Consider the following 20,608-nt stretch of genomic DNA (forward strand, 5'->3'; position numbering starts at 1 on the left):
AAGGTTTTTTAAGTATTTTACAAGTATTTTCTTATTTGATTTTCAAAAGTCCAGAGAGGTAAGTACTTAATATTATCCCCATTTTACAGATGAAGAAAATGAGACAACAGACCCTTAGTGATTTACCCAGGTTTATAATGAAACTCAGATTGAATGCAAGAATTCAGTTCTTGATTCCAGGTTCAGCTCACTATCCATTGTACTATTTAGCTGTCAACATCTCCATCCATACCAATACCTATATGTGTATGTACATACAGATATAGTGTTTTATTACTTTATATTTATATAGATTTCATTATAGTTTAGATATGTATTTATTATGTGTACATATGATACATATGTATATATGCATATATTATAATCTGAAAAAAAACCAGCAGATGACACTTTATAAACTATATCTTGAAGAAAACTAAGAAGTCTAAAAAGTAGCATTAAGAAGAGGATGCATTCCAGGTATGGGGGATAATCCATGAAAAGAAATGGAGATGGAACTTGACAGATGATATTTGGGAAATAGGAAATAACTCACTTTGCTAGAAGGCAGAATATGGAGAATAATGGAAGATACATCAGCTTAAAATGCCAAATTGAGGACTTTTATTTTATACTAGTCAGTATGGAACCACTGAAACTTCTTGAGTATGGTAGTGATATGATCAATCTTGTACCTTAGCAGGATTATTTTGCCTCCTATGCAGAGAAGAAAGACTAGAAGTAAGGAGAGCAATTAGAAAGCTAATACAATTACCAAGCAAGAAATGATGGGGATTCTGAACTAAGGTCGTGATTATGGGTATGGAGAGAAGAGGATAGATAACTAAAATGTTGTAGAAGTAATGACCTAACAACTCATTGTATTTCGGAAGAAGGGAAGGATAAGATAAGAGCTAAAAATGTCTCTTAGGTTACAAACCTAGATGACTAGGAGGGAGACTATGACTTTCTACATGAAAATTTTCCTTATCCTCTTATCTGGTAGAGCTTTCCCCTTGTTTTTTTTTCCTGATGCCTTGTGTTTACTTTGTATATTCTCATATGTGCATATATTGCCTTGCCTTAACAAGGACAGAGATAGTTTATTTTTTATTCCTGCATCTCTGCAACCTCAACAGATATTCTCAAAGGAAATGAAGCATTTTGTAGACACATGTGACATATGTATAGACTCAGATCCAATTTTAGGTACATCTGGGTCTTTAAGTCCAGATCTCTTTCTACTATATACCACATTTGGAAAAAGCCCATGCTTGGTCCCAAAGACTTGGTTCTTATTCCAGTCCTGGCTGTGTGATCTAAGGCAAGCCCTTGGTTTCTTCAGCTATAAAATAGACATAGCACTCTCTGCCATACCTACATCATGGGACAGTTAAAAGAATCAAATAAGGCACCAAATATGGATGTAGCATTTCAGATGTGACAGAGCTGCCTGATTAGTTACAGTCTCCATCTGTTCCTTTTATATCCTTTTAAGATTCTGTCTGTACTTACAGAGAAACTAAAGAGGGTATATTTACCTGCTTTAAAAATCAAAAAAACCTATCCACTAGGTTCCTGAAGTGCTCCAATGATTAGTAAATTATACCTGGATGACAGACAGAACCTTGAATTTGGACATCAGAACCGATTACATCTAGGCTAGAGTTCAAAATTTAAGAATGATAGAGTTCATCTGCTTCTCATTCTTTCATGGCATTGTGTCAGGATCAAGTGCTGATACTCAGCAAGCTGCCTTTGGCAAAGGGGAACGCCGAAGGGCCTCATTAAATTTGCCCTATTCTGAAATAACACAGGAAGAGTTTCCCAAGTTGGAGCGTCCTGGGGGGACACCCCAATACAACAAGCACCCTGGACTCTTTCCTGCATTCTTAAGTGGCATGCTTCTTCACACTATCTACTCACTTTGGAGATCAAAATCCTCTACCCATCCTCATCCCATTTCTCCCATCTTCAACTCCCCCCGTCCCCAAACACTTCCCTCTTGGAACAGCTGGTACAGCTGGTGGTGTTTCATGTCTTGGTTTGTTTTCTCTTTTCTTTGTTAGCATTCAGAAGCCTCCTAGGGCGGTATCTCCTCATGGAGTCATGGTTTGGTCAGGAATGAATTAGGGTTTATTTAAATCTACACAGAGATCACGTGCTTCCTCCAGCATAAGTAAATGGTGCATGGATAAGGGTGATGAATACTGTGGTAATTATAAATGACCAGAAACATTAGTTTCAACTCACGGAAAAAGGATCCAGGTCCTTGGAGAACTGACCCTATCAATAGCCCCATCCACCCAATCATTAATCATCATCCTAATACATCTTGCCCTGTGACCTTGAATTGCAAGGGGCTTCTAAGACTTGTAATTGTCTGACTTCTCCAAAGAACCACCCATCCTCAAAATTCTCATCTCGGGGGAGGTACCGCCTCGATCTTGAATGTGGGAAACCTATGTGGAACACACGTTCTTCCTTCTAAAAGAGGGTTCCAGCCTGTAGCCCAGCTCCACCCAATGGACACTATACCTCTTTCATGGTCTGAAGAGCTTTGAAAGACAATAGTTCCTTTCCCAGGAGATGAGGGGGAAGTTAAAACATCTGGAGAGGGGAGGTGGGTGGGAAAGCTTCAAGACTAGAGAGCTATTCCAAGAGCATGGAGTTCATGTCTTGAAATGCTGGCTCAGGTTAATAGTGAAAAGGATGAAATTTCCCTACTGTGACTGCAGGTGACCTCATCTTTCCAGCACGCCCTCCTCTCCTCAGGAGGCATCCCTGAGGAGCAGTTTCTCCTGTTGATCATCATATAGTAGGCCTTCAACGATTAGGAGAATGGGAGGGGGAAGGGGAAGAAAGGTCAGGGTACTGGAAGGGACCCAATCCAGACTTGCACTGGGTTCATCTCTGTCTATGACTCAGGACACCAGCTGGAGGAAAAGCGAATGGCGTAGTAAGTAGCAGATTTTATCCAATATTCCTGTCCTGAGAAACTAGGTTCCTAGAATATAAGTATATCCTGAACCCAAAAGAAAGTAAAAGATGCTCATTAATTGAACTATGAACTATGAATAACTTAAGATGATGAATTGAGACATTAGTTGCTAATGTTTTTCAAGGCATTATTATACAATGGCAATGGAGACAGAGTGTGGTATGATGGAAAGAACCAGAATTGGAAGCCGAAGGAGTTTGGAGTTAAATCTTACCACCTTAGCTATTGGACCCTGGACGCATCCTTTTCCCATTATGAAATCACTTTTTTCATTCATAAAATGAGAAGGTTAGATTATAGTTTTATACTCTGCTCTCTTTAAATTCTATAGTTCTATAAAATTTGAAGCTTCTAGGGACTTTGGAAATAATGTAAGTTTATTCTTTAAAAAAAAAGAAAGAAAAGAAATGATTTAGCATATTTTCTATTACATAGTCAGTCAGTGGCGGAGCTAAGCCTTAAACCAATTCTACTACCTCTGAGCAATTACACACCCACCCACACACATATACTTACCCATAAATCTATATTGGGTTCCACAATCTTTCAACATTCTATTTACAGAAAAACAAACAAAAAACAATAATCTTTAGTTCTTGTAGCAAGCAACTGTCTTTAAATTTTTATTTTATTGTGTGAAAATTATCCATTCCCATTTTCCACTGGTCTATCATTCCCTCTTTACCCAATCTACAAGGGCCAATACCCCAGTCTTTGGTAGAGAGCTCACATCCTGTGAAGTATAAAATGAAAAACAAAATAACTATGGATGCCAATTTCCTGGACACAGATTTTCTTTAGTCTCCTCACCACACAGTTAAGAAGCTTTGCCCCAAGATGTTGAGCTTTGACCCAAATATAACAGGAGAGAACATGTTTTTTGCTTGTTTGTTTCCTAATAAAATGGAATTCAGATTGGTTAAAAGTATGGCACTCACAAACTCTGGACTCTCCATGTGCCCTCTAAGGGTCCACGCCCAGGGCTCAGGAAATACTTTCTGCTTGACTGATAGCATTATACAGTGGAGAGAAGGCAATCAAAATCATTTGCCTCAGTGACTCTTCCCATTGCTTCATCCCAGAACCAGAATGTTAGAAGGAAAAAGGGGCCATGAAAAATAGAACATAAGCATTCAAAAACATAAAAATGCTACTGGTAGAAAGAATCTCCTATGTAGACTCTCAGAAAAGGAATTAACTCCAAGGTCAAAGGTCACCTATTCTATCTCACTCTTTTAATAAGAAATAGAGTCATAGAGCTAAAATGACACGTTTAAAGTCATAAACTTTTATACACATATTCACATAGTTCCATATATGAATAATTGTTATGTATATACATATTTATGAATTACAGTGTATGAGTCTATAGATCTATAGTGGCTCAGCACTCTATCCACTTTGCCACCAGCTGTCTCTAGGAAGAGAGTAAAGATTGCATTTGAGAAATTTAAATGATCCCAAACTGGTTTCTCCCAAGAACAAGATAGAGAGGAATAAAGAAAGGTAAGAGGAGAGTTCCTCCACTGGATAGATTGTTGTGAGGAATGAGCTTTGCCATACTCAAAGTATCTTTGGACCAAAGAAGTTAAGCAAAAATTTGCTCAAGCTAGTAAACTAATAAAGCTAATAAGTGTAGGGGCTTCAACTCACATTTCATATTTCCATGTTCAATGATCTGTCTTACCACATGTCTACAAGACCAAAAGACTTAAGGACACGGTTTAAAAAGAAGAAAAAGAAAAATATGCAAGGAGAAAACACATTTAATTTCATTCCATGAAGTGACTTATGGCTGGGTAGACTGGAATGATGTTAGTCCGTTACCCAGAAAATGTGCCTGATTGAACTGACCAGCTGCGTGACCAAACAGAATCATGTTGCTTTTATTCTCATATGGTGAGTAGCTAGGCAATCTGGAACATTTTTTTTTCTTCTTTGAGGAGGGGAAAAAAAAGAAAGGACCTGTATTTCTTGTCCAGAGTGACTAAAAGACTCAATGACTTTTTCTTACACAGGAAAAAAGACCATAGATTCAGTTAGGAAAGATATTTAAGTTTAAGTAATCCATCCTCTTTTCTCCCCAATTTCACAGATGAGGAAATTGATATCCAGAGTAGTTAATTGATTTGCTTAAGGCTATACAGGGAGTAAGTGGCAGAACCAAGATTTGAATCCACATTCTCTGACTCCAGATACATCACTTTTCCCAGACTGCCTCTTCAAGAAACAGCTTTCAAGAGCAGAACTCATACTGAAAAGATCTCATAGAATCACAACATACAAGAAATAGAAAAGACCTCAGAATCATCTAATCTAATTGCTTCATTTGACTAACTAGTTTATTCTATTCTGGTATATCCCACATAACCCTTGTGGGAACCATTTTCATAGAAAAGTCACAGAAAGAGGTAGTACTAAGCAGGAAGATTTACTCCTATGAGATTTACTCTTAAAGAGGCTGTTTTTTTTTTTTTTTTTTTTTTTTGTTTGTTTGTTTGTTTTCAGAACTAAGAGTAAGAAGCCTAAGGATGAAAACTCCCTCCCTCTTCAGCTTTATGAGGAGAGAGGAGAAGGCAATTGAAATGATCTTGAAGATAAAGGGGCTTCCTTTGGTGGAATATGTGCATTGACATTCCCTTAAACACTAATGATCCAGCTTTGTTAATCTCCAATCCCATGGCTTGCCCTTTTGCCAACACATAGCCAAACATAGAGATGAACTCACCAACTCCCCCAAGTGTTCTAGGTACTTGTTCAAAAACTATGAGATTCCTTAATCGAATCATAACTTCCTGCCTTTGTGCCTCTCCCTACAATTTAACTCTTTTGAATTTTTTTTCATCCTCACAGTAGTCTATTCCTTAATATTACCTCAGATTTCTATCCCTCTTCCTATCCTTCGCTTTCCAAACTTGATCCTATAGTAAACTGCTTCAACTCTATACTGTTCTCTACACTCAAGTTCCTTGATTTCCTTGTCATATTGCCACTTAAGTCCTAACTCAAACCCGGATAATTCTACCATCTGTAGTCTTCATACTCTTCATGTGCTAGAAAGAAAAGATGGAAAATTCATGAAATTAACCTGATTATATTCCAAATGTGTTATATAGTCTCAGTTGGGAGTCCAATACAGTAAGGCAATTATTTTATTTCCCCCTAATTGATTCTCTATTCCTCTCTCCACAGTGCTTTTTCTAAACTCTTTCCACTTCATAAGTCTTCCATACTTCCCCCTAACTTCCTAGTCAAGGACTTTGACTCATACTCTTACTAAGAATATCAGGACCTTTCACCCTCAATTTCCTCTTCTTACTTTTTCTAATTTCAAAGGTTCTTGACCTCTTCCAGGTTCTGATAAAGAAGCTGTCCTTCTCTTTATCAAGATCAACACCACTACTTGTTCCTTAGATCCCATTCTCTCATTTTCTCTAGAAGACTGCTCCTGCTATCAACTCCTCTAATATATAGTCTCACCCTATCTGAAAGCTCCTTCTCCCTATCTATAAGTCTCCAAGTCTCTTCCCTTTTTAAGAACCCTTCACCAGACCCAGTTTTCCTCTTAAGAAATGATCCCATAAAAATAATGAGCAGGATACTCTCAGAAAAATCCAGAAAATTCTCCATGAACTCAGGCAAAATGAACTGTAATATGTACAAAGTAATAGCAATGTTATGGGAAGATCAGTCATGAATGACTTTGCTATTCTCAGCAATACAATGTTCCAAGACAATTCTGAAGGAGCTATGATGAAAAATGCTATCTATATCCAGAGAAAGAATTGATTGTTTGAATACAGATTGATGCATACTTTTTTCTATTTTATTTTCTTTGAGGATTTTGGTGGGGCATGGAAAAGGGAAGATCTGTTTTCTTTCACAGTACGACTTTTTTTGGAAATGTTTTGTAGAACTTCGTATGTGCCTTCTCGATGGAGGGGGATGAGAAGAAGGAAGAGAATCTGGAACTCAAAGTTTTCAAAACAAATGTAAAAAGTTGTTTTACATGTAACTGGGGAAAATGAAAATATTTTTTTTTAAAATGATCCCTTATTTCTTCTCCCTCTCAGAACCAAACTTGTTAGAAAAAAAAAGTCTACTAACATCATCTCCATCTTGTTTTTTGTGATCTGTCCTCTGACCTCATCATTTTACTGAAACCATTGTCTCAAAAGTTAGCAGTGATCTCTTAAATGTCAAATCTGATGATCTCTTCTCAAAATTTATCCTTTACATCGCTGACCAATCTATCACCTTTTCCTGCTATTCTCTGAAGACAAGAACTGTCTGCTTATTTCTTCTCAGTTTTCTTGTATGATTTATCATCCATATCCCAACTCCTTGTGAGTGTGCTCAAAGGCTCTGAATTTTTTGGGTTTTCTTTTGGTTACCTCATCAACTACCATGGGTTCAACAATCATCTCTATTACAATGTGATTACCAGACTCAAGGTATCTAGCCATCAAATCTCTTCTGAGCTCTAGTCCTTCATCACTAACTGTCAGTTGGCCATTTCAAACTGAATATTCTATTAACAAATTCAAGCAGCATACCAAATAAAATTCATTTTCTTCCTCCAAACCCACCCTTCTTCAAGAGTTCCTTTCTTCTGTGTAGGACACCATTATTTCATTTTTCCAATTTCACAACCTTGGCATTATCTTTGATTTCTCACTCTCCCTCATCTCACATTTTCATCAATTCTAAATTTTGACATTTTTACCTCCACAACATCTCTTGCAACTGATCCTTTCTTCCTATTCATTCAGCTCATACCTTAATTCAGACCTAATTGGTTTTTCAGCCTCATGTGTTTCCCTATTCTAATGTATCTTTCACTTAACTGCCAAAGTAATTTTCCTAAGGTGCAGGCCAGTCTAACAACCTATTACTCTATAAACTCTAATGGTCTCAAGGATACAACAAAACCTTCTCTATTTGGCATTCAAAACTTTTCACATTTTCAGTTTTATTATACAATACTCTTCTTTCAGCACTCTACTGTCTAGCCAAATTGACCAAATTGACTTTCATTTCCCATCATCTTTTTGACTTTATACCTTGCTATCCTCCATGCCTGAAATATACTTTGTGCTCACCTAAATCTCTTATAAGCTTTTACTTTCTACAACATTCATTTCAAATATCATCTTCTCCATAAAGCCTTTCCTAATCTGCCTACTTGTGTCCCTCTTATCCAAGTTATCCTTTATCACTTCTTACAGATTTTTAATGTACTTAATTGTATGCACAGTGTCTTCACCAATAAAATGTAAGCATCTAAGGCCAGGAATAGTTCAATTTTGTCCTTGTATTACCAGAAACTAATAAAGTTGTTGGCACATAATAGGTACCTCAAAGATGATTGTGCATTAATTATTTGATTGAGAGATCAAATGATCTCTTCAGACTGAACTTCATATAGATGGATATGGAATCATTTCCGGAAAACAGGGATCAGAACCATTCCTAAGAAGGTTCAGGTAAATAATACTTTAAAATTGACTACTCCATTTTATTCAACCAGAATACTTATCTAGTTGAATTCAAGATATAAAGACTTCTAAGGGCATCTTGAAAAAAACTGATCCTGCAAAAACATTTGTCAGGAACTTATTTAAACCTGAATTAGTTCTATGTTATATTCACAGATATAAGGCTCATAAGTCTTGGAGATCATGATGTGCCTGGAAGGGTGAACATGATTTTGTGAAAGCTCAGCCACTGGAACTTCAAGAGACCCTTGAAGTTTCCAGTTGCAAGAGATGTTGTAGAGGTAAAAATGTCAAGATTTAGAATTGATGGATATGTGAGATGAGGGAGAGTGAAAAATCAAAAATAATGCCAAGGTTGTGAAATTGGAAGAATGAAATAATGATGTCCTACACAGAAGAAAGGAACTCTTGAAGAAGGGTGGGTTTGGAGGAAGAAGGGTTAGCTAGGAGAACAACAAAGTAAATGAATTTGCATATTAATATGGAGTACTGGAAAACTTTGGAATCATCTTACTTAGTCTAATTCTTAGATCTGCTACAATCCTGGGTCAAGCTACAAGATCTTTAGCATCTCTTCTAACTCTAAAACCTATATACAACCTAAATCAGTACAGATAATAATTATAAACAACTTCCAGTAGAAGGTAAATAAATTCCTAAATTAATAGAGCTTTAATTAAATTAAGTAATTTAACTGAAGATCTTTAACATGGAAGTGAGAAAAGCCTAGTGTATATGTCTAAATCTTTAAAAATATAACAATTACAATTCTCATTTATAAAGTGATTTAGTACTTACAAAGGGTTTTTCTAACAATTCTGTTAGCCACATAGTATTGTTTATTATGTAGCATTATTTATTACATAGTATTATTATGTCTATTCTATAGAAGAAGAAACTGAGTCTCAAGAAATTGAGTCTCAATGGTACACCCATGCTCACAAATCAAGAAACTGTAGACATCAGAATTTAAATCTAGTTCTTTCTGATTCTCAGAGTCTCCAGAGAAATGGACTGTGAACCAGGAGACCTGAATTTTAGTACCAGTGTGACTTGGGGGAAGAAATTTTTATTTGCCTTGATTTCTTCAGCTGAAAAATGGAGTCCCGGAGTTGGAGTGCCCTAAGGATGGGGGAGAGGGAAAACAACAACAAGAAAACTATAAAGCATTAAAAAAGTGGATCCAAGCTAGATCTAAGCTACCTCTCATTGACCTAAATCACCACCCATGTGTTAATGCTGTGCTTGGTGGGGGCTGGGATAAGAATTCTATAGTTTAGAAAGGACAAGCTCTGTGGCAGGGGTAGGCGCCAGGAAAGATTAATGGAGGAATTAGAGTTACTCAAGTTTAAAATGAAATAACTTCCCAGAGGTCTCCTAAACATCGAACTGGGTGTCCATTTGTCTTCTTAAACACAAACAACAGATCTTTGAATCAAATCTTCCCACAGGGGACATGACAGGACACCCCCCTCTGGCTCTCCACCTCCTACCTATGTAAGTGTTTCTCCAGATGCCCAAACTGTCATTTATCAAGTGTCTGAGTGGGGAGAGGCTCTCTAAGTACACAAGGAAACTGAGGGAAGGCTGTGCCTGTCCAAGTCCCGAGGGAAGGCATGATCATCAGAATCAGGGCATCTCATAGGTAAAAAAGACCTGGGATGGCACACAGCCCAAGATCCCACCTAGTTCAGGAATCCTCCCATTGGCATCCCTCACAGGTACCCAGGCAGACTAAGTCAGAATACTTTTGGTAAAGGGAAGTTCACTCTCTCAAGAGGAAATTTATTCTATTCTTAGGTAGCTCCTAGTATCAAAGGTCTTTCTTAGGCTGAACTTCCACAACCTGATTCTCTGGAACTTCCAACCTTTGATGCCGATCTGCCTTTTTCTGTTAAGTAGAGAACAAATGCTTATTCTAGGGTAGAAGTTTCTAACTCAGGGGTTTCTGGACTCCCCCCCCCAAATAGTCTATGGCTAGATTATGACTCATCCATGAATTTGGATGAGAAAAAATATATCTTTATCTTCACTAACTTCCAAATGAAATTTAACACTTTCCTCAATATTTAGCAATGTTTAACAATATTAAGGGGTCCATAAGATTCACAGGCCAAAGTGGTAAATGACACAAAATAAGTTAAGAACTCTTATTCTAAGAGAACCAACTGGAGTCAATTCAAGAGATGGAAGGGAAGAGGTAATGTAGTTTAATGGACAGAACACTGTATTTAAAATCAGAAGACTGGTATTTTAATTTCTAATTTGGTTACTTACTGGAGTGGCAATACAATGTATTTGTTAAGACTTTGGGCTTGGAATCTGGAACAAATTCTGCATCAAAAAATTACTAGCTGTGTAATCTTGATAGATCTGATTTACCAGATGACTGGATTCCATAACTTCTAAGATACTTCCTAGTTCTAAATCTAATGTTGACATTAAATCTCTTAACTTCTCAAAGCCTCTGTAAAACTGTGCTAGATTCAATGACCTCCAAGCTTCTAATTACTCGTAAATAATTTCTCAGCTATTACATGTATAATTCTGGAAAATTTGCTAAACTTCTTTAATTCTCAGTTTCCATATCTTAAAACATGAATGTTATGTATGAGACTGTCTGCCATCTAGGGGAGGGGATGGAGGGAAGGAAGAGAAAAGTTATAAAAAATGTTTGCCAGTGTCAGTGTTGAAAAATTACCCATGCTTATGTTTAGCAATAAAAAGCTATAATAATAATAATAATAATAATAAGCACTAAAAAAATAAAAATGAATGTTGGACTAGATGACTTTTCAACTCCAAATTCTGTAATTCAATAATGAATAAGAGTGTCTACCATAGGCACCGAACACTCCACCTTCTTATCTCTTTTCCTTAGGCTTTGCCATGGTAATAAGCTAATTTTCCTCTAGCCTTACTTAACATTTGTAAAAGTTTTGTGAATGTCACCATCTTTTAAATGGTCCATTCTGACTGTTAATGCTATATAATAACAATATAACAATTATTGTAATTTAAGGTTTACAAAGCATTTTCTTAGCAATAACACTAATATTGATAGTATACTATTATGCCTTTTTGCAGAGAAGTAAATTGAGGCAAAACTTCAAAGAATGTGATGTTAGAAGGGACTTTTGAAACTATCTAGTTCAATGACTTTACTTTAAAGATAAGGAAATAGAGACCTGGAGAAGGGGAATAAATTGCTTGGACCACTCAACTAATGTATACAAAGCTAGGAGTCTTCTGACTTCAGCTACAGTATTCTTTATACAATGCTACACTTCTTGACCTTTTGGCTAAGATCAACTGTAGTTATTGCCAGGGCATTCAAAAGCAGAAACTGTTAGAGGAATTCAAAAATAATAGAGAAATGATGGTTTATTAAAGGGAAGTCAAGGACACATTTCTAGCCTCTGAGACCAACTCCATGAAGGATGATTCCCAAGCTCTCCTACTCATTAGTCCTTTATGCCAGAGCTCATATGTAGGCAGAGCAAGCTGTTTGGTTTGTGGACACAGAAAAAGATTCCCTGCCCTAAAAGAATTCTATCATGAAATTCTGCCATTAGAATTCCATTACTTTTGAATTCCTTTCCAGGAGAGCCTTTAAAAAACATTTTTTTTAAAGAATGCCTATAGAAGGCTTATACATTAGATTGATTTACATGAGAACATACAATAGAATTTTTACGCTGAAAGAAACATTCTAGGTCTACAGATGAAAAAACTGAAGAGGAAACATGATCTAAACAAGGTTACATATATAGTTAGTGAAATTTCTGGAGCTAAGTGTAGTAGCAAATATCTTTAATAACTTACTGTGGGGGCTGAGGCTGATGGATCACCTGAGCTTAGGAGTTCTGAATTGTCTAAATGTAGTTGTCTAAACTGATTAGTAAGTCTGGTCTGGTCCTTTCTCTGCTAAGACACTAATCTTTCAAAAGTCATTAGGTCTGTGTCTTGCCTTAGTCTAACTGTAGTAATTACTTTTCCTTTCCTATAAATGAATGTACTACCTAAACACTATCTTTTTACAAGTATAAATTGCTTATGATATAGTCCATGTGTTTTATGTATCTTTTATTGAGTTAACCCAATTATAGCTTTGATATCCAGTGTTGTATCTTTTAAGAAAAATGTGTTCTAGGAGATGCTTGAGGTCTTGAACAGAGGAAAATGAAGGATTAGGTAATGAGTATTCTATACCATAGGATCTCAGTCAAAAACCGAGTCTTTTAGCCCTAAGGCCTTTTACAATATGACACCATATTAGCTTTTCAACTTCACTTTTTTTGCTCTCCCTAACAGAACCTTTCACTTTAGACACACCAATTTCTTCCCTGTCTGCCATCTGTTGTAGCTTATCTTTAACTCCTCAGTGCTTTCTCCTTTCTTCTATCCAAATTCTATCTATCCTTTAGGGCTCTACTCAAAACCAACCTTTCCCAGAAGATCATCAATTTTTTTTTCTGACCACAGCAGTTCTCAGTGATGTCTATGTTAACTTCTATCTATTTATTTCTATATCATTCTATGTGGTATTTCATTAGGAGTTTTGGAAGGACAGAGATGATAGTAGATACTTACTAAACTGCAAGTTCTATAGGGACAGAAATCTTGTCATATCTAAACTTTGTATTTCCCTTAGCACCAGACAAAATGCTCTCTACATAGTAGACATCCAATAAACAGATACAAATGACAGGATGCTTCCTATTCATTGCTCTTTCCAAACATAGACACATATTGAAGAGGGTTTTTTCTCTATCTAGAATACATTAAATAAAACAGATGAGTAAATTTTAAAAAATCTTCTGAGGCAACATGATATAGTGAGGAAAGTGTTGAATCAGAAGCTTGAAGACATGAGTTGCAGACCAACTAGTACCAACTAGTACTTTCTTTTCTCTGAGCCTCAATTGTCTCATCTGTAGAATATAGAGAGCTGAGCTAAATGATCCTATCCAATCTAATAGTCTATGTTCTAGGCTCTAATATCTGTTTCAGATTTGAAGTTCCAAAATAGATCTTGGGATGCCATTTTCAATGGGACTTGGTAGTACTGTGATATTGTCTAAGACATAAATAAGGGAAACATAAATGTTACAAAATTATAGAATTTAGAACTAGAAATGACTTTGAAGTTTGCCTACACCTATCCAATTATTTTAAAGGTGAGAAAATTGAAAGTAAGACAGGTTAAGCACCTTACCAACAGTCTCTCAGATAATAAGTAGTAGGGCCAGGATTTGAACCCATATTCAAATTCAGCACTCTTTCCACTGAACAAAAATGTCCCTTGGGAGCTAATAGAGACACTATCCCCATCTTCTCTTCTTTTTTCCCTAGTATCAAAGTCGGGCTTCTATAGCTAATGCTGTCTGTTAAAAAGAAGCTATTAAAAGCCTTGCTTTAGGCCTTTGAGTAAAGATTCTTATTTTCTCTTATTAAAGTTATAGCCATCATGTAAAATTGGGATGTCTGGAGATATACATGGAGCAAATATGCATATAGAGAAGATGGAGCAATTTCTCTAAGCTGCAAGTTTGCCATTTCTATGGTCCCAAATGCTTCCTTCTGGGGATAAAGAGGACAGGAGGATATAAATAACAATGAAATTTATAGGGCTGAAGGTTTGGGGAAGAACCCCAATGAAACTGTTCTGTTTCTTTTCCATCCCAAGCTATCTTGATACAGTCTCTCCTACACAAAGTACAAATTCCTGCTGAGCCAAGCTCTGCAGCTTTAGGGTGTGTGAGGGCCATTTAGCAGGTGGAGGGAGGAGGTTATGTGCATTAATCAAATTCTCCATTATAAAGATTTTTGTTTTGCTGGGTGTTTTTTTTTTTTTTTTTCAGAACCACAGCAGAAAGTATAATTAAGGGCTCTCTTCCAGCTATGGCTAAAGGAATAATCTTTTCCCATGTGTTTACTGGGATAGACTGTCTAGCACAAGGCAACCTATCTCCAACCCCATCACGGTGGTTCCAGAGCATGTCTTGAATGTTCTCAGGAATTAGAGGCAAAGATTTAGAGGCATAGCTAGTTGGTGCCTTAGCCATACAAATCAGCATCAGAGACCATGGGTAATCCTAGTCTCCTTCGGAGAGTTTCTATTTTTATTTCTTCTACAAAATAAAGGGGAAGTGGAGTAGATTAAAGGATCCCTAAGTCATTTTCAGCTCTGGAATTTTGAAGGAATGCCTCTGATGCACATCATCGGAATAAGAAGGGAGAGAGAACCATTTATTTGGAAGGCAAGTATAATTTAAGGAAGCAGTATATCTGAAGGTCTTCTTTGACCTTATGGTACAGAAGGAAACTACCAGGATCTGGAAGATGATAGAATTTTAGAAAGCTAAAATTTATCTTAGAAATCATCTACCCTACTCACTTTTTCCTTTCAGAAATTTAAAAAAAAATAAAAATGAGGCCCAGAATTGGGAAGAAACTTACTCTACCAGGTCATAAATTTAGATCTGGAAAAGCCCTCAGTATCCATCTATCTTACATCCATCAATAATCTTAAATGCCAGTAAACTGAGGTCCAAAGGAGTTGAATGACTTGTCCAATATCTCACAGAGACAAAAACTGAATTTTGAACCCAAGTTCTTTAACTCTAAATCCATGATTCATTACACAGTATTATTATGACCTTTAGCGCTGGCCATGAAACAGGTAGTTCCCAAAAGTCTTCTTTAAGGCTGCTGGAAAGGTCTCTTTTCTCCAAAATTCCCCTTTTCCCTGAAATTGAGGCTTGAAATTCTATCATTAGGAAGACATTGTTTTGGATTAACCATGGCCCTTTCCTTGATTCCCCATTGAAAATTCAATCTAAATCTCCTTGGGAGAGGCAATTATCTTCAATGAGTTTGTCATGTCCATTTCATTAAAATACATAGATAGGCATCGGGGGGTCACAGAAATTTAGAATCAAGAAATGTTAAAAAAGGTCTTTGAACATAAAATACCAGAGATGGAGTGAATCAAAGAAATGAAGCCTAACATGCTCATTTTACACTTCAAAAAAAAAAAGTCAAAGTTCATAAGCATTTAAGGTCACATTGCTGAAGCATCTGGAAAGAGAAGAAACATCTAAAAGCAAGCATTTTTACTAATTGTCCCCCTCTCTCTCATACCTTCCTTCCTCATTTCTGTCTCCTGCCTTTCTCTGACTTCATTCAAGTTCCAGCTAAAATCTCACTTTCTACATGAAGGCTTTCCCAATGTCCCTTAATGCTAGTGACTTTCCTCTGTTGATTATCTCCAATTTACATAGTTGTTTACATATTAATTCCCTTATTGGATTGTAAGATACTTGAGGGCAAGGATTCTTTGCTTTTTTTTTTTTTTTTTTTTTTTTCATTCCCAGAACTTAACACCGTGCCAGGCACACAATAATAAAATGCTTGATGAGTGACAAGAAGGGGGTATAGTATGAAGTGGCAATTATTCTAGAAACAAACTTCAGATGTGTCACAATTTTAACAATAGCAGACATATTTAATTAGTTTTCAGTAGAATCGTGAAAGAAGTCAAAGTATGACACTCCCTATGATTTCTTCTTCAGATTCCCACTCCTTTTAGCATTCAAGATTCAGTGGAAAGAGATTTGATTTAACCAGGCTCTACCATTTAGCGCCTATGTAACCACGGGTGACCATAGTTGAAATATCCTTCTTATCTAAGTCTGGAAAGAGGGTTGTGAAGATCTGAACTTGAAGATGAACTCTTGCTTCCTTCCAACTCTAACATTTTGGGATTCTGGAGCAATATCACTGACATACAATTTTGGTACAGGCAAGCAACTTAGCTTTCCTTAAACCATGTAACTTATGTTTTAACCCTAGTAACAGAAGGTCCAATTCTAAAATCTAGCCCTTTATAGAAGCAAAATGAATCATGGTACAGAAATTAAGAATGGCATTGGAAATGGTTATCAGGAGACCTGGCTCTAGCTTCCCTTCCTTTAAGATAGGCTTAGGCAAGTGAGTTAATCCCCCTAGGTCTTAATATCCTCCAGAAAATGAAAAGTTTGATGGCTAGACAAAAGGATCATGGGTATCATAGATTTCTAGGTGGAAGGATCATCTAGTCCCATTCATCTGGTGGAAGAAACTGGGGTCTCGGAAAGTAAAGTGACTGGTATTCAAGACCACACAGAAAATAAATGTCAGAAGTGGGATTAGGATTTCAAAGTTAGTGACCTTTCCACGAGGTCATTTCTAAAGTCTTTCCAGCTTCACATTCTCCATTACTATGATGAGATTATTTCTTAGGTTCTTTCTGGCCCATGTCTATGGCATTCCTGCTTTGCTTTCTTCTAAGGAAAGACGCAAATCCAAAAATCAGATGGATAGGAAAAGAGAAGTCTAGAGATACAAATGTCATACAAGGGAAAGGAGGATAGAAAGAAAGAGCAGGATTTTGGGGAGGGGGTTGGAGAAAGTGAGAGTCACAGTGTTCTGATTACTCTTGGGGCTCTCTCCCTATGGCTTAGCCCCTCACACTTGGTGGTCATATTTCCATTGGCTGGGATTGTTTCCAGACCTGGAGTGGGCCCGTCCCACCCACAACCACCACAGGCTGGCTCATTCTAAATGCCTAATCAATTGCAGGCTCAGCACTAATAAGTGACTCTAAAAAGGTCTGTCATTTTTGGTTCAGAGAAAATTTTTTTGGGGGGGTGAGGGGGGCAGAGGGGCAGGGGAGGAACTAGAGAAATAAATCCACACAGGTTCTTAGAGGACTTTCTGAAGGGGAGGGGACGGGGGGAGTGTTTGTGTGTAGAGAATGGGGAGGAGGCAATCCTGCAGAGTGGGTTCCAAAATCAGCCCTTATTCAAAGGACTGAAACTCCCAAGTACACCTGTAAGGGTAACAGTGACACCCAGTGGCCAGTTAAATTCCCAAGGTGATGATTGTCATGTACTATTTTCATAAAGTATGCTATTGTCAGTGATACCCAGAGATGATCTTTAGAGCATGTGGACCTTTGTATACATGAAATCACAAACAGAGGCCTACAGAAAAAGTCCTGCCGGCTTCCACTGGAGCTAAAGCCCCTACCCTAACTTTCCAAAGCTACAGGAGCTTTTTCTTCTGAACAAAGAAAATGGTATGTTAGACAAGGGGCTGGAGGGAAAGGAAGAGGATGATGGCTGGTAGGAGACACAGAAATGGGAGGGGCAGGAAGAATCTATGAATCATAAAATATTAGAGCTGGAAGAGACTAGAGAACATCGAATGATGAACAGTCATTAGATATTAAAGCTGGAAGAGAGTACATCCAGTCTGATCCCCTCATTTTGCAGAGGAAGAAAGAAAGATGTGATTTGTCTGAGGCTACCCAGAAAGTTAATAACATAGCCAGAGCTAAAAGCTACTTCTTATGACTTTAAATTCAGGGTTCTTGATATAACAAATATGCTACCCAGGATGAAGCCAGCAATGATCCCAAGTGGGGAGCCCTAACCAAATAAAAATGTAATTGGGAAATAAATAGATATGCTAATTTTCTTCAACATATAGCCCTCAAGGATTCTTATATATGACTTTTGTGCCCCCCATTTCTCTTTGAGTTTGACATACTACATTATAATACAATTCTGTTTTGCAAAAAGGAGAAACCTGCAGAAGGTGACACATGGGGCAATGATCAACCCAAACTTGTGGATATTACATATGTGAAGGTAAGTATTCAATAATTCATTTAGGTACAATGACTATTATTGGAATGCAGCCATGAAGCATGGGATTTAGTGCAGGGAGGGACCTTAGAGACCATTTAATTCAACTGTCTTATTTTATAGAGAAGGAACTGACGTCCAGAGAAGAAAAGAGAGCTGGGAGAAAAAAACCTCTTCTCTTGACTCAAAATACAGTGTTTTAAACAATAGAAGATGTAGGGGATGGAGAAAAAGGAGACAGAGAAATTGAGGAATAAGTAGTAAGTAAAAATGGGAAGGAAGTAATATCAGGAGAGAATATGAGAGAAAGAAAGATAAAAATAAGAAAACAAAGAAGAATTGCATGTATCATAGGGCCAGACAGAGCAACAGTTGATGTTATGGTGGGTGCCTAAGGAGAGACTAACTTTGTCTTTTGCTAAGGAATAAAAATGTAGAGGAAGATACGTAACAAGTCTTAATGGCACTAGGGATATTTATACCTGTTTGTGCAAAGGTGGGATGGGGAGACAGGGAACATGTCTGAATTTCTAGGTCTCAGGTCCTCTCAGGTCCACTCACCTCCTTGGTGCCATTATCCTGAATCAGAGTGTAGAGAGGGACTACTCGGTTGATCTCCAGTAGTACAGGTGTGGGGCTCAGTTGTTCCTTGCCAGGTCGCCTACACAGATGGCAGGTAGACGGGCAGCGACCTTTCTCCTCACAACGGATCTCGACCCCTGAGATCAGCTGGTCATCTGAGAGCATCTGGGCTGTCAGCAGGCCTGAGAGGTAGGTGATGAATGGCATGGATTTAAGCTCCTTCTTGTTGCCTAGCTCTGTTGTTTCTGGTGAGGATGGAAGACAGGAAAAGGATCGGGTTGTGGAGAAGAGGGAAAGGATAGAAAAACAGGGAAGGAGGAATTAAAAATCACAATATACACATCCCAGGTTAATTAAATATCAGGTTCTACAACCAACCTACCTCCATATATATTTATGATCTACAGAAAGAGATGAAACTCTGCAATATGAGACCAAAAGCAGTTGCTCTGGAATCAAAGGACCTGTGTTCAGATCCCACTTTTGGTACTTGCTACCTATGTGACTCCAGGCATGTCACCTAACATCCTTGGGCCTCAGTTTTTGTAAAATGAGTTGGTCAGATCAGGTGATCTCTGAGATCCCTTCTGTTCTATATCTATTGTGCCATGCACTGCTGACCTGGAATTACTATCTTGAGTGAGATTTGGAGAGGTGAGAGAAAATGGCAGATCTTTGTTCATGCCTTCATTGACAACTTCACTCATGGGGCTCTCAGTCAGAAATTCTCTTTACTCTCCTACCCACATAGGCCTTGCAAACATTAATGTGAAATATGATAATGACAATAATAATTATTATTGTTGTTATACTTATTATTATTTCTGCTTCCAGATCCAGCTCAAGTCTTATCTCATCCATAAAGCCCTTCCTTGCTTCTTCCCAGAAATTCTCCATCATAAGAAGACTTCCAGAGACAACTAGATGACTAATCGTCAAAAGGAAGCTATAAATAACATTAATGATTATATGGAGTTGGACTAAATGACTCTAGATCACTCCCCACATGAAGTTTCTATAATTCTTATAAATTAATCCCATTAGTCTTTCTTTCCTTGGAATTTTGTGGTTCTTCTAGTCATACAAAGACACAGACATACACAGACACATACACACAACAAACAAAAACTAAACGATCAAACAAAACAACAGTAAAACGGATTTGGAAGAGACCTCAGAAATCATCTAGCTCTTAATCCTAGGAACATACTAGGAACTTAATTGTTGATCAGCTTAGAGGCTTATATGTTATAGATGACTCAAGGGATCCTTATTACTGGGTCCTACTTAAATAAATGCTCAAGATAAGGTTGCAGGTTTTTTATATGTAGCAGATGATGCTAATGATAGGGCACAGCTTTTAGGGGAAATAAAGCAGTAATCCTGAGGTCCCTTGTTCTGACAATGTCTGTCAATGATTCTAAAGTCTTTTGGCCTTAGGATAGTCCTACAAAAAATGCTACCAGATAGTTAAGGTGCTGGTCAGTGATAACCAAGTTCCTGAGACAATATTGAATAGATCATTCCTCAGTTCTACCTCTGGACCATAAAATTAGCATATCAGTAACATGAAGAACCAGATCTCTTTTTCAATAAATTTGTCTTCTTGCTTCTGGTCCTTTGCTAAATCCTTTTGGAACTTAGCCTGCTTCAATGGGTGTTACAATTACAATAAACTTTGTTCCTTTACTTGGAGATGGGTTCAAGCCTACAAATTCTTTTGAGACACCTGGAGACATCAGTCTGCGACCCCAACCTCTTGAAGTCTCCTTTTGAATATCAACACCTATAAGACACAGGTTTATCAGGATTTCTCTACATTCCTCTCCACAAGCAATTTCAAAGTAGTACTC

At 37.4% G+C, this 20,608-nt stretch overlaps 1 protein-coding gene across 1 annotated transcript in view; it reads right to left on the bottom strand.

Annotated features, from left to right (window-relative positions):
- Positions 1-20,608, bottom strand: part of ASTN2 (astrotactin 2) — a 1,161,487-nt gene that overhangs the window by 299,147 nt on the left and 841,732 nt on the right. Inside the window, 1 exon segment of the mRNA XM_074292901.1 lies at positions 18,735-19,000. Coding sequence (XP_074149002.1) covers positions 18,735-19,000 — 266 coding nt within the window.

The sequence above is a fragment of the Sminthopsis crassicaudata genome, chromosome 2 (genome assembly GCF_048593235.1).
Source record: "Sminthopsis crassicaudata isolate SCR6 chromosome 2, ASM4859323v1, whole genome shotgun sequence".
Lineage (NCBI taxonomy): Eukaryota > Metazoa > Chordata > Mammalia > Dasyuromorphia > Dasyuridae > Sminthopsis > Sminthopsis crassicaudata.